This window comes from Chaetura pelagica, unplaced genomic scaffold, assembly GCF_000747805.2.
Source record: "Chaetura pelagica isolate M959 unplaced genomic scaffold, ChaPel_1.0 scaffold178, whole genome shotgun sequence".
Taxonomy (NCBI): Eukaryota; Metazoa; Chordata; class Aves; order Apodiformes; family Apodidae; genus Chaetura; species Chaetura pelagica.
Window position 1 is genome coordinate 3,149,598 of NW_009954505.1, and position 15,760 is coordinate 3,165,357.

At 38.0% G+C, this 15,760-nt stretch overlaps 1 protein-coding gene across 2 annotated transcripts in view; it reads right to left on the reverse strand.

The window, feature by feature from the left end:
* Positions 1–15,760, reverse strand: part of MID1 (midline 1) — a 97,055-nt gene that overhangs the window by 1,353 nt on the left and 79,942 nt on the right. For both annotated transcript variants that reach the window (XM_010004650.1, XM_010004651.1), the window contains exons 6-8: positions 13,450–13,593; positions 3,758–3,919; positions 1,086–1,293 (exon numbers count right to left, since the gene is read on the reverse strand). In XM_010004650.1, coding sequence (XP_010002952.1) covers positions 1,086–1,293; positions 3,758–3,919; positions 13,450–13,593 — 514 coding nt within the window. The remainder of the gene's footprint in view (positions 1–1,085; positions 1,294–3,757; positions 3,920–13,449; positions 13,594–15,760) is intronic.

Here is a 15,760-nt window from a genome sequence, read left to right on the forward strand (position 1 = left end):
CAGGAATGTAAGAGTAACATCAAAGGACAGATGAAAAAAACCATTTTTGCCATTCCCAAATATGTTTTGCCAGATGTTGGTGTGGTTTTCAGATTCAAATGAGCATTTTTGCGACTGGATTTTGGGCCAAGTGAAGCAATTGTAGGTGAAGACATTTGCTTTGCAAACCATAATTTATAGCAAGATGTGCAGGGTAAAAGGATTGTAAAAATGTTCTCATTAATGGACACTGAGGGCAAATACCTGATTTCTCATAAATAACAGAAGTGTAGAAGTTCCTCACGTTCTAGAGACACTGCAGTATTTGCTGGGCTTTCTACCAGCTAAGATTAATGTGCCATAAATTACTCTATTTCCATTCCTTAGCGCTGGCACAGGCAAACAGCATTTTTCTTGTTTGAGACAGTGGGCATCCACTCCATTAACCTCCATCATGATTGCTGCTTTTGAATCCCAAAGGATGACTTCTCTTCTCTGGCTAAAGGGCCTCTGAATTCCACCCCTGTGTGACACAGAGCATCATTCAGGAGCTGAGGAATGCACTACTCTGTTTCCTGCCCTTTGCTTCATACCCTGGGCCACAAACCTGCAGTTCTGCTGCTCCACATCCCCTCCTTTGAAGTAAATCTGACCTCCATCCCTGTGAAACTGGATCATCAACTTTTCCTCATATTTTTGTTTTATCCTTACTGAAGGATGCTAATAAATGCCACATTTAGCAAAGAAATGATTGCACTTACAAAGTTCCTTCTGCTGTATGAACAAGATAAAACTTTCTGAGTAACCCAGTTCACTAAGACCATAAAATGTACTGTATGTGGGTTTAAAAAACAACTGTCTCCAGCCACAGAGTAAAAGTCCCATGAAGACCACTAAATATAAAGATTTTTTATCTGGCAGAATTTGTTCCAGAGTCCAAAAGTGCTAGAGACAACAGTCTGACAAACTATGTGAAAACATATGCTTGTCCTGCTCTTGTATTGTGCCCCACACCTCTGCTACTGATCTCTATCAGAGAAACCATGTCAGACCTGCATGGTATGAACTAGTGATTCTTTTAACATATATATATTTTATATACATACCATGTACTCCCGCTTATAACCACCTCCCAGTAATGCCTCCCGCTGTCAATGAACACGTTGCCAGCAACTCCATAGCTCCCCTGGCTGGTGAATCTCTCTGGCGTATGACTCTTTTTGGAGGATGTTTCATCACGTTCCACTGTCAAGTTATCATGAGACACTTTCAATTTTCTATGCGCAGATTTGGGGTCCAGTTTAAATGGCTGACCTAGAGAGGCAGAGACAAAGATGGCAGAAGAATAGTTTGGCTTCGATTTTGAAGAGACGCGTGGATTAGCGAGCCTCTAAGAAGCCCACAAGAAGACATAACCACATTAATCTGCTTCTCTGAAGGGCTCTTGAGATAGGCTAACCTATTCTGCTTCCTGCCACAGCTAGTTTGCATTGTCAATTTACTGTCAGTCTCATTGTGCACTAACTTTCCTGTGTCAATAATCCCTGAAAAGCGCCCTGCATAATCATCATGCCCATTATCTCTGACCCAGAGGTAACCTGAATCCTCTAATTCTTGCATGTAATTGAAACCAATATACATGCTAATAAAGGTCTGAGGGTTGCTTTTGTCACAGCATATTAGATTTAGAAGAAGTTGATTCTACTAATTCTTTAGAGATTAAGCACCATAAAAACATCTTCATCATTACTACAAAAATATGTGATTTCAAATCCAAAAAATGATTTTGAAAGCAAGAAGAAGCAGTGGCCTTGTCTGTTCACTCACTCTCAGCTTTATTTATAACAAGTACAGTCAACAATTGAGGATTGCTGTGGAAGGATGCACATGTGGTGCTGGATACTGTGCATTAAAAAGAAGGAAGTGAACTGTAACTGCAACACCAAATAATATGGTGTAAAAACATTACTGAGGTTGTTGCTTTTGGCACATGCATTTGGCTGTAACGTTAAGTTTGTAGACAATAACAGGAAGCTTTCTGGTAAACTGAACCCTGTATATAAAGCATGGCACAATTCTGACAGGCTTGCTCATTGTGTCAAAAGCAGAATGATCATTTACCTCCAACAGGAGACAACTAGGAAACTATGACTCTATGAATGGTCCAGCAAAGCCCTTTTCCCTTCTGACTGTCTTTCATATCAAGGGAAAAAAAATATGTAAAAGAAAGATTTGATGACATGCACAGAAAACAGAAATGAGAGCAGTCCTAAGGTCTATGTCAGGCACTAACATATGTACTTCAAATAAGATGTAAATTGTCCAGAGATTATGGAGGAACAGTTAAGCATTCATCATCTAGTAAACCTGAAAGCATTGATGTAGGTGGTAAAAAGAAATTAAGTTCGTCTGAACAGTGACAGTCAATATGTTTTAGTTCAGATCTCCAGGCAATCTGAAAATGCAGAGACTTAAAATGGGAGATAATCGAGGCAATACTAATTCTCAATTAACATTATTAGAGATGTGTCAGGAATGAGATAAGGAGCACTTCTAGTTTAGAGTTATCTATTTTCATTTGCATTTAGTGATGTATTACAATCAAGTATAAAATTAACACATTGGAAAATATTTGGGGCACATGTATCTGTTTTTTCTTACTGCTTAGAAGCAAGCTAAAAAATAATTACAGCCTGCCTCTCTAACTGGTTAGTAACTTTTCTGTTGCTGAAGCTGTATTTGAATGATGTCTTTGTATTGAACTATATCTGGTCACATAATTTCTCACAGTCACCTGAGAGATTACTTTTGTGCCACACCAGGTCACAAGGAAAAAAAGGATAAAAGAATGTAATTTCCAAATGGGTCCTCTGAATATGCATTTGTTTGTAGGCTATCAGGTTTAACTCTAAGCAGTTTTGGTAGCAGAGTTCGGGTTTGTATGAGCAGCTTTTACACAGAAATTCAGTTATAGCAGAAAGGGGAGAAGAAGAAATGTGTATGTGCAACTCCCTAAAGCCTCTTTCTTGTAACATTCAGCATTGCCTCTCTTTGAGCACCCTCCCCTACAATAAGCAGGTTTCAGAGGGTGTACAGATTCCAGTGTTCCCTTTCCAGTGCTTGGTTTTCAGCCTTTTTCTTCTTGTGATGACTACATGACTGAGGGATTGGCTTCTTTTCCAGAAGAAAAAGGCTGACAACCAGTCTTAAAATTGCTATGCTACATCTGCTAATAATTTGTGTAACCATTGTTTTTTTTTATTGAAGTGGGATCTCTGACTACTTTACCACCTTGCTGAATTCCATAAAAAACTGAGGGAGCTGGAGCTAAGAAAGCCTTGTCCTAAGAAATATAATTTTGGAGGATAAAAATAAACTAGCAATTATCTTACAAACACCATACAAAAATAAAATGTTTTATTGCAAACATAAGAAAAGCTTTTGCTTTGTAGAGGAAAACAAATAGAGAGGACATTAAACCAAAACCACAAGAGAGTATTTTCAATCATTTCACATGTGATGGCTCTGTTCCTAAATGATATTTCCAGTGACCAAACTGCAGACACATTTCTAAAAAAAAAAAAAAAAGAAAAAAGTAACTTCTGCTCTACTGAAGAATCTGGCAGTCTTGAATGTAGTTAACCAAGTGGCTTTAATTGTGGGAAACACTTTAAACAAGTTAAGCAGCTCTATGCTCTTCTACCTTCCAGAGATTGAACCTAAAAAGGACGGCAAGAAAGGAGAGGAACGCGTGTGCGCCAGATTTCACGTTACTCACTGTTTGTCTTGAGCTTGCCAGGTTCGCTGCTTCTGCTGCCTGCCTGATTAATGGCCTTAACAATGAAGATGTACTTAGTGCCACTCTGTAACCCATGCACTGTGTAGTGGTTTTGTTTGATATTGGGAACAATCATCCAGCTGTCGGCAGAGTTGCATAAACCTGCAATTCCAAACGGAGCACATTAGTCGTAATACATTAAACACTTTGTAACAGAGGAACATTTAAAGCACTCACAAGCACCCAACGACCAATATGAATTTTGCTTCAGTACCTTTTGAAGTCCCTTTACATTTACTGAGTAGCTACATAATTGCACCAACTCATTTCATCAGCCCTCAGTCAAGGTACCTTTAAAGTTCTTGCTACGTTAAGCCAACCAGAAAAAATGGACATTTAAGAAATGACTCAGTGGAGGCATGAGAAGTCTGAGATTCTTCCTATCCCAGCACAACACAAGGAATTCTTTATTGCTTAAGAACTAGAGGATTATGGAGATCACATCAATCCACTGCTTGGATTAAAGAACTCAATTTAAGCCTCAGAAAATTACTGTAAGTAGCAAAGGTAGGGGGGCTGGGTAGGCACCTTTGCTGACAGTGCCCAGGTATTCATTCTTCAGGACCTGAGACAAATCATGGGCGTCCAAACAGGGCAGTGTGTGGGCTGCAGAGAAAGCTCTGGCTCTTATACTCCAGACTTTGCCAGGTTGTAATCTACACCAGTAAATTTAATGGATGCAACATTTTGATTTATGTCCTCATGGTTAGATGTCAGCTGGGGAAGAGCTGGATAATTTTCTAGTTGCAAACCTTTTGGGGTACATTTGAAGACTACTACAGAAGTAAAATAAGGGAAGAGCAATTGTCTGCAAAACAGGAAAAATACTCCATTGAGATGAATTTCTCACTCCACATAAATTTTTCCCACTGTGATATAACTGCAATGGCAGTAAATCACACCTATTATTTATTGTACTTTTTTAACAGCTCCTGGTCTAATGTATCCCCAGTTTGACATCTCTCTTTTTATAAATATACACATAAATAACAAATCTAACATTCATGAAGCGTATATATATGAACAAGCTTTTCTACAGCTATAGAGCTAGAAAAAGATTTATGCAGATGGGATTGTATGCATGCATGTGCATATGTAAGACGGGGAAACTTAAAAGAAAAATGCTTGACTTGATTAGGAACCTGACAGACTTCTTCATCTCTCCCTTTACTGGGTATAATGTTATGAAAGCTACTGTGTTATTGAAAAACAGCTCTCAGCCTTTAACTCACTTTTTACTAGCAAACCTAGTAGCGAAGAGAATCTTTTAGAAGTCATTAGTAATTTCAGCTCTGCATATTAGGCAATACAAAACTTCTATGGATAGGCTACCGGAGATGAAAGAAAAAGATGTGTGATAGTGGTTTACAAGTTCTTAGATAACTCGTAACCAATCCATCCCTAATTTGGCATATGCTTTTCATAAGAAAAGATCACCAGAAACAGAGCTCATACCCCAAATTTCAGTCTAAGAATTACTTAGGTTTTATCTCAAAGTTCTTTCAAATTACATAGCATACTTAAGAGGTAGGAAGCTATTAATCTTGCTTTGCAAATTGGTAACTGAGGCACAGTTCCAGGTGGTATGCATATCACCTTGTCATCTAATGGAAGAGGTTGCAATGCCCAACAAATTTTTCTGGACTCTGAGGAGAGTCAGAAATCAGTGAGTAGTTTCTATCACTTCTTTGGATGTGAACCTTTTACCACAAGTGCATCTCTTTTCTGGTCACAGAGGAACACTAGGTGACTAGTGTAAGTGAGATCTCTAACTTCAGGTACTTAAAATGAGGTGAGATGAACACCCTTAGACACCCCAATTTGAAGCCTGGAAGTCTAAGCCTATGGGTGAACTCACACATGGGTTATGGCCTTTGGACCATGATTTTCCAGAATGAGAACATTTCTTAGTTGCAGTTTCCTGGTGTGAAGTGGGAGAAAAGACTTCAAGGATGTTCCTAATGCTGCAACCAGTGAGCATCCTGGCCACATGTAGCCTCCCTAAATATCAGCTACAGGGGAAACAAATAGTTTGTGTTGTCTGGATAGAAGCAGCAAGGAAAAGCAACCTTGCAGCACTGTTTTGAGAAAAACTAGATCATACAGATCAATAATCTGTCTACCATCTGAAAAAAAAAGAACCCAGTATTATACTCTGTGAAAAACCCAGCTGTGCCTAGCACTTGTAGTAAATTGCTTCTAGCAACATCAGTCCACATCTTGTTTCACTGAACCATACCTACTGAATGATATTTATTTTTTAGGCAGGGTGTGAATGGTTTTTCCTAAGAGGAAGAAAAGAAATAAAAGCAGCAGTTTCCTGGCATAAAATATTCCACTGACTGCTCAGAGGATTCCTCATCTTTTCTCCACAAAAACTTGTCACTGGTATTAAAGACACAATAGTTCTGTAGATGAACTACTACATGGATTTTGCACTGGGAACATCACTTAGGTGACTCATAGGTACTATTACAAAGTAAGTGTTGAAATATAACAAAAGGAAGCACTAAATTTAGAGGGAGTTCAGGATGACCAAAGGATCCTTAACTCAGATTCTTCTCATGGGGTATCAAATAACATATGACTGTAAGTGGAATGAGTCCAGAGAGTGGTCATGGAAGTGTCTTCTCCTTTCACAACCACAATTAAAAAGCAAAGGGCTATGGCATACATAGGCCATATATAAACAAACCCTTACACAGACCCAGATTTTTGCTAAATAATCTAAAAAATAGATTTGTATTAGTCATTACAATGATACATTTTTCAGGCTTGCATTGCACTTATTATGTTATCCTCCAGACTGGTCCTTAATGAAGTGTAAAACTTGGATCTAAATAGACACATGATGCATTGTAAAGGTACAGTTGCGGTGCTATGGGTCTCCTCTCTGGTTTATCCTCTTCTCTAGTGTATGTGTATTTACATATACTAGATACTCACTAGTCTGTAAATACTCAGGGTAAATTATTGTATTATTAAATAATACAGTTACTGGTTAATTTAGATGTCTGCATACAGAGTCTCAAAAATCTAAGGTGTTGCTATATCTTGGCATCTGCTACTGGGGATTAATGGCAAAACGGTCTCAGGCAGATATAGATTAATCCCACCTGGCCTTGAACAAAGAGCAGAGCTCCTGAGTTAAGACCTCACCTATCCTAAACTCTCTGCACAGTCAATAAAGAGACTTGGGCATCTTTCATTTGACCTGACTTGTGTTCTAGGGGAAGGTTCTAACTTCTCTGATGACACAAGACACCTTAGGTTTGTTTTCTTCCTCCTTCCTGCCTTAGGTATCCCAGACTACCAGTGTACCATAAACATTGGATGTGTAGTAACTGACTTGGTCACTGCTTGACAAACCTTGCTGTCCCAACACCAAGGGGCTCACTGACATGTCCATATGTTTCCTGACTGTGAGGTATTTGATCACAGGCTTTAAATGGAACATGGATTAAAAAAATCATGGAAATTGACTTTTGATGGTGTCAAACTACAAGTCCAAAATCCTTCTAAACAAAGAATAGTAAATAGTGGCAGTCAAGTTAAGCTTTTATGTATGAAAGAATATTTTGTCACTGCATCAAAATAATTTGTCTCCAGTTATGCCCTGTCAGGACAGCCCTTTTTTCTCTGAACACAATGCAATATTATTAAGAAAGTTCAGGGAAATGAGCAAGCAGCCTGGTAACTCAGGCATGTAGGCGTAGTGTTTGCCCCCTCAGCTCCCTGCCAGTGGCAGCAGGTTAAGTAGAAAAGCACACATCATCTCCTCACTGGCACAGCAGCAGGAGCTAAGGGCCTCCTATTGCACCCACTCCTAATCCAGGCTACATTCAGGTTTCTTGTTTCAAAAACCCAGGGCTTTTTCCAGGGTAATGCAGGTGGGAAAACAATGTATTTTAGAACTGTAGCCTACAAAAATGTGGAGAATTTAAATTACATCCTGGAATGGTGCAGTGAGCACAATGATGTCCGTACAGGATGTGTGAGTTTTCAAAACAAGTTTCTCAGAGTCTGGAGGTAATAATTTGTAAAGCTATTTCCCTGGTGTTGGCTGTTGATGCACTTTAAAACACAGATGGGAAAAATCCCAAGGTGTAAATCCTCCTATAATTTACATTCATAGATTTTAATAAAATAAATCTTCTTGAAAATGGGAAGAGGAGTACAAAAGTCACGGGAAGGTTATTTAATCTCTTCAGAATTTTAATTGCTTTTAAATGCTTTATTTAAAGAAGTTATTATCAATTCAAATTGGTAGAACAAATACAGCAGGTGAAGGTAACAGCCGTCCACCCCTACTCTGAGTTTTCACATGAAAGAAAATAATGTACACAGGATTTTGCTGAAACACACAGCTTTGCTTTTTTTTTTTTTTTAATACATGTTCTTTATACTCTTGAAGAGGATGAACTTTTCTTGGTTGTATCCTATATTTGGCTTTGTGCCATTAAAACATACTCACTACAATCCTCAGTAGCAATCTGATGCTTGTAAGGAAGCTGGTTTTAATAAATTAAAACTTCCAGAAGGAGGCAAAAGCTGGAATATAAAAAAATTAATTGTTGAATAATGAATCTACTGTTTTTCATGGAAGCGTGGGCTCCTAAGTGTCTTAGATCCTTCAAAAAAATGTATCCTCTCTCATGGGAAGCCTAACTACTTAACAGTGGGCAGGTTCTGACAAGACACTGTGTCCTTAATACACTGAATTTTAGTATTTAGCTAATGAAACTAATAGCCTAAATTCCATTCAATAAGAGCTAATTATTTACTGCTGTTATCTTGAAGGGAGAGATGTGATTTTCCTGAAGACACCTGGATTGGCAGCTAGTAAAAGGCTGGGTGTTCAAATTTTAACCTCCCTGAAGTACTCTAAAGCTATTTGAGGATGTTAAAAAAAAAAAAGTATACTAAATAAATACTTGAAAATTTATTGAAATGGGATAATTAGGCTATGATGCATGTTAGCTAGCTAGTGACAAAGTAATTTTAAAAGCCTTTACAATATTCAGATTGCAGGTGATTAGCTGCCTCTCAGAAATGCAAATGTGTGAATAGCATCACTCTGAAAACAACCGCTTTAGTAAAAACCTGCCTAATATAAAGTTCTGTATTGCTCTTAGGCACAATATGAGGCTGCCAAGCATTTAATAGCCAAGCAGTTTGGCCACATTTGGAAATAATCTTTCCTGAATGAAATAGGATTCAAAATTAAATACTCTGTTTGGACCCTTTCCATCAAATGTTAACTCTCCAATTTTTCAGTTAATAAAAAAGTATATAGTTGATTATGTTGGATAGAAAATACACTAGAAAAACACAGCATTGGTTGTTTTTGTTACTGAATTCTTAGCAATCTCTGAATGATATATGCCTCTGGTGGGGGAAATGTACCGAGAAGTGGAAAATGCAGTCAGCCTGGAGATGTGGTTTTAAGAAACGGATTCCAAAATAACAACTTCCATTAGCACGGTAGGTGGATATGTATGCAAAGTGATTCCTATTGTCTCAGGGGAAAAAAGCTTGCTGGTTTAATGCAGTACTCTAGCTGCTCCCTCGTGACTAATTCACATCTACAAAAACACAGCACTGAAGAGGATCTATCAACCTGTTTACATTATCTGCTACAGGCAACACACAGTACCAATGGAAACTGTTTGGGATAGGACAGAGAAATAAACTTACAAGAATAGTTATGTGCAACAGCTTGCAAATGCCATACATAGAAAGAAATGTGTGTTAATCCAAAATATATTCCATTACAATGGAATTTAAAAAGAGATGATCACCTAGCTTCAGTTCATCACAACATGAAGATTGCAGGGCAGTGCTGCTAATGTCACTTACAGTGAAAATAACTCTGTGTAACACCACACTACTAAAGTACACTCCAATTTTCTAGGGACAGTCTTGGAAGTAATCTATAAAATTTGGGATATTAGACCTTTCTGCAGGACAAATATTATAATCCAGCAAAGTGGAGAAACATCCAAGCAGTGTTCTGAGTAAAATGAGGACATCAGTGGGCAAATCTCCCATACCAGTCGAAGTTGGAGTGAACTGGGAGAGAGTCCCATGATTTAGAAACCTGGACAGATCTATTACAGATTTGATGGGAACACCTCCATTGGATTTGTTCAAGTCTATGTTAAACAGTGAGACTGGGAGAAAAAAAAAAAAAGGCAAGGAGCTTTATAACATTTAGAAAACCCTTCCACACATAGTTATATATGCATAAATTTAATTTGGGTTAATATTATAGATTTCAATCAACTTGAGCAAACAGCTGGGGTATTTGTGTATGAACTATTACATTAAAAAAGAAAAGAAAGAAAAGAAAGAAAAGAAAGAAAAAGGAAGAAAGAAAGAAAGAAAGAAAGAAAGAAAGAAAGAAAGAAAGAAAGAAAGAAAGAAAGAAAGAAAGAAAGAAAGAAAGAAAGAAAGAAAGAAAGAAAGAAAGAAAGAAAGAAAGAAAGAAAGAAAGAAAGAAAGAAAGAAAGAAAGAAAGAAAGAAAGAAAGAAAGAAAGAAAGAAAGAAAGAAAGAAAGAAAGAAAGAAAGAAAGAAAGAAAGAAAGAAAGAAAGAAAGAAAGGAAAGAGAAGAAAAGAAAAGATAAAAAGAGCCACTTCTCTAATTTTTTGCTACTGTCATTTAAGATCTTTAAAAGCATATTGTAATAAGAGTTTCTTGCAGTGTTGAATATTTTTCTTGTTTAAACTTTTAATTACACTATTTTTGCAAAGTGATAAAATGCAAGTTCAGAACACTATATCAAAATGTTATCATATTGCATTTTTAAAAGCAGACTGATACATGCTTTGCAGATCAAAGCTTTCACCTTCACATGGGAAACCTGCAATACATCCTAAAAATTAAATATCTTATTATTTATTCACTAGTAAGCAAAGAGCAAAACCCCACATCACAGAAGTGTGGAAATGGCAGACCTTTCTGCTGCTGTCTTCACACATTTTCACACACAGTTCATACAACTGACTTGCATAAAGCCTGCTAGCATAAAGCCATAGGCAAAAATGGGTCAGAAAACAAGCAATGTCCTGTGTTATCAGTAAGACCTATCTCCTTAGTAGTGATTAATCAGGGAAGCTTTCCCTTCCTTATTCAATTTCTTCTAAATTACTATTAGACTTTTTTGCAATTCAGCTTGTTTCAGATGTAGGAGTGTGTGTTAAAGGTTACTTGGTCTTTGCAGCAGTGTAAAATTTTACAGTGTGTTGTCCAAAATTAGGTTGTTTAGTGAAAATACTACCTGGACTTTTCAGCAAAACTATCTTTTAAATTTTCAATAGTCCACCTGATTTTACAGTCAATCCTGAATACTGTGACATATTCACAGTATGCTACTTGAAAATGGTTTTAAAATGCCAGTACATGAAGCCTCAGATAACCTTTGAGATTGCTTGGAGAACTAACTCCTGTTTAGCAATGGTGAAAAGGAGGTGCTCAGACCAACAGATGAGTCAGTGCAAGAGTTTAGCTCAGTACTGAGTCTTGGCATGGACCACATCATTCTTCCAATGCTATAAAACATGTAAACATATCCACAGCACTGACTTTCACCAAAGTGCCTCAACAAATTTTGTAAGAACAAAATCGCTTCTGCACTGGGTCAGCTCAGTGTGTGCCTCGAGTATCTGATGGTGGACAAAAGCAGGAGTGTAGGAAGGAGTTAAGGAACAGGAAAAACACACAGCAATCATTTCTCACCACACTGTCCCAGGCTCCAAGAGATTACAGCTGGGAGACTTCCTGAGCCAGGAGGAAGTCTCTGCACTTCATTGTTCTCAGTGGATTTTTCTTGCATGATCTGTCCAGTCATGTCTTGAACTCAAACAGACTTTTAATCAACAACCCTCTGTGGCAATGAGTCTCAATTTTATATACATATAGACTGAACAAACTCCACCTTTTGATTGATTTGGCTCATTTCAGAAGCCTTCTGTTTCATAAAGCAAGTATGTGTCAGTTAGTGGTATTCCTGTTAAACATCTGGGGAACAGGAAGAAGCCAAGTGAATCCTCCAAATTCAGAGTCAATGATCACTACGCACTGAACCCAGAAGTGTTGACTTCCTGGCCAAAGGTTAGACAATATTTTTTTAAATTGAGGAACAGTTATTTAACAACAAAATAATCTGAGGAATAATCACTAAGCTTGTTCATTCAGGAAAGTCAGAGAATCCAGAGAGCGTATTTAAAAAAAAATATGCTACTATGCAAAATATAAAGTAATGAGAGTTAATGGCATTATCAGTTGAAAAAAGTTACCATATTAATTGCTCCACTGATGTTTGCAGTTCTAACCTTCAGTATTCTAATGGATACCTGTGATTTGTGGCACTGAAGACAATAAAAATCAGAGGGAAGGACTTAATCTGCATTCTCACAAAGATGCTGTTGCCAAGGATATCTAAATGACCATGGGCCTGAAGCCCTGAGGACCAGTTCAACACAGGCTCCCAAGTGCCTGATTAGCCCAGACAATGGAAATGAAGTCTTCGTCCCCATAGCTACATCTGCAATGAGGGACCAAGGAATCAGGAGAAATGGGCCCATGTGAACCCCATGAGATTTAAGAAGGCCAAGTGCAAGGTCCTGCACATGCGTTGGGGCAATCCCTGCTATCAATACAGGCTGGGGGATGAAGGATTGAGAGCAGCCTTGTGGAAGAAGACTTGGGGGTAACTAATGGATGTCTTCCTGTACATGAGCCATCAATGTGCTCTTGCAGCCCAGAAAACTAACATGTCCTGGACTGCATCAAAAGGTGTGGCCAGCAGGTCAAGGGAGGTGATTCTCCCCCTCTACTCTGCTCTGATGAGACCCCACCTTGAGTATTATGTCCAGCTCTGGAGTCCTGAGCGTGGGACAGACATGAACCTGTTGGAGCAGGTGCAGAGGAGGGCCACAAAAACTATCAGAAGGCTGGAGCACTTCTACAAGGACGGTCTGAGAGAGTTGAGGATGTTTAGCCTGGAGAAAAGAAGACTCCAGGGAGACCTTATTCTGGCCTTTCAGTACTTAAAGGGGGCTTATAAGACTTTTTAGTATGGACAATTGTAATAGGACAAGGCCATGGCTTGGAACTGAAAAAGGGTAGATTCAGACTAGTTATAAGGAAGGCATTTTTTACAATGACAAAACACTTGAACAGATGGCCCAGAGAGGTTGTAGATGCCCATCCTGGGAAACATTCAGGGTTGGGTGAGGCTCTGAGCAACCTGATCTAGTTGAAGATGTCCCTGCTCACTGCAGAGGGCTTGGACTAGATGACCTCTAAATGTGCCTTCTAACCCAAAATTTTCTATGATTGTGTAAGTCCTGTTAACATGGACAGTGTCTTTAGGAATATGTGCTGCTGTTACTCTGCAGAGATACCACATGACATTCCCAGAGACTCCCAGAAAACACACAAAAAAAATTTAACTGAATGACTTCTGAATTCTAAAAATCATTGATTATTGACTTTCATTTAAACGTTGGCTGTAAGTCTTCCTAGAAAATCCATTTTCCCTTTTGTTCATGACATATAGCTACATTTATATTTCAAGGCACTTGTTTTACAGAGAAACCATAAGAAAAGGGAAGGTTTTTACTTACTAACAACATTAGCTTGTCCGGTGAAGATGGTGTATTGCAGCTCGTAAGAGACCACGCTGAACTCATCATCCGATGTCCAGTGGACAGTAATGGTATCATAAGAAGCTGTACAGAGCTCTTCTCGAATGGTGGGTGGGTTGGGAGCTGTGGGGTGCAACAGAGGAGACTTACTGACACAATCATCTGAGATTAGGGGATGCACCTGATGTACGAGTTTGCAGCTACACTGTCCAACATTTTTCAACAACTTTTCCCTAATTCCACTAGTAACTTAGATCATCAATAAAGTGTTGTAGAGGAATTACTTTTATCAACATAGCCACCTAAGAACTTCAGATTTAAAAAATATTTTTTATAAAAGTAGCTTTAGCTTCAGATGCCCTAGCACAAGTGGTGTTGATTGTCACGTTAAATTGTGATTAATGGGTGCAATTGACATGTTTTGTTTCGGACCACCACACTAAAATTATCCAAGTTCTATTGAAACCTGGATCAATAGTGAGAGTCAACACTCTTCACTTGAAAGCAGTGTTTGCCTAGCCTATCTTACCAGAGATTGGCTAAGTGGTACTTAAAAAATATAATTTTGAGGAAGCCTCCAAACATTCATGATTTCATTTGCAATCTCTCCAAGTCCATTTTTATTTATGTCCTAGGTATCCTTTTTGATACAGTTGCATATAATCCCTGTTGGCTGTAGAACTCACTTTTTTCTGCCTTACTTAAAGAATCCTTACCGTAACTTCATGACTGTATGACTATTACAACCTAAACTTCAAAATCATTGCTAATTAAATAACTCTAGAAAACAACCAAAACACTTTAACAAAAAGCTGTCCTTCTGGTTGTTTGTTTTTTTGGTTTGGTTTGGTTTTCCCATAAAAAATGATCTCTGCATAGCAAGCTAGATATTCTTCTCCCTTATTAACACACAAGTTTATTTTAAAGAACTATTTAAGTAAGTCAGATTTGAAGCAAACTTCTTAGGTCTAAATTTTCCTTGTTTGCATTCTTACAAAGCCAAGCACCTAAATAAGACACAAATTAGTCTGGTGGGTCCTTCTGCATGCTTGTCTCTGTGGGAGCTTCATTCCTAATCATCTTTCCTACATGTAACTATCATGCAAAAAAAATTTAAAAAAAATCCTTGTGCTTAATAGTGTTCCTTCCAGCTGTCACAGAGTGAGGGAGGAGGGCACTCAAGCTGAAACAACCACAATATGCCGAAATTAAAGGAAAAGAAAGGAAACTCCAGATGCTGCTTTTGCCATCAGCTCTTTAACTTCTGTTAGCCACAATTAACAGCACTAAAAAAAACACCCCTCTGAAGGAATTCTTCCTTTACAGCTCATTTTTATGAAACATTGATTTTATCTTCCATTAAGAATTATGATATAGTTCACATCCCTGCTTTATTAGTGTATGTTCCCAAATATGAAAATGCAGAAGCATTTCCAAGAAGCCTCTTTGAAGCAAGAGGCATAAGAAAGCTTCCAAATGTTTCATGATATGACTGTGATTTATGATGCTCCAAATATTATAGCACAGAAGCCTACTGGTGCTTTTTTATTCTTCTCAGCAGAGGAGCCCTTGAGACAGATGGGTATTAATAATGAGAGAGAGAGAAATGAAATAAGAACAGTCATCCAGGAGAACAGAAACAAAAGAAGGAGATAAACCCCACAATCTTCTGTAAAGATTAATGCTGCTGTTGTGTACTGAGGACAACCAAATGCTGTGAATGTTATGCAGTGCTGCATTGGTGGTAACAGCTTGTGTTTCCAAAATGTATTTAGCAGAACAATTTATTGAAACTATATTTATTTTTCCCTAGCTTGAAGCTTCATTTTCATATTTTGCCTTTCAAAGGGAAAACAAAATACTGAAAGAAATATTAATTACAAATATACAGGTGGATCCATTTTTTTCTGTGCTAGTATTTAACTAAAGTGTCCTTTGGTCATGTCCTGCACCTAACAGAGCAAAACTTTTACTTAAGAAATGCACCTCTTTTCACTACAACACAGATAATAAATATTCATGTATGGAAAGTTTGATGAAAAGTAAACTGCATTTTAATAGCACCCAAGTATCTTCCACTCCTTTGAAAATGGCAGCATAAGTTATCTCTTCATATGCACACCTGGCTGGTCTTATGGCTGGAGATTTACAAGCCTTCATTAAATGGGAATGACAGACAAAACAGATTTGATGTAAGGAGGACATCTTTTCTCTTGCTCTTATGATTAATCCACACCATGTGACACCATCCTGCATGAAATTCAGCTCTTCAGAAACACTAATTTAGTAA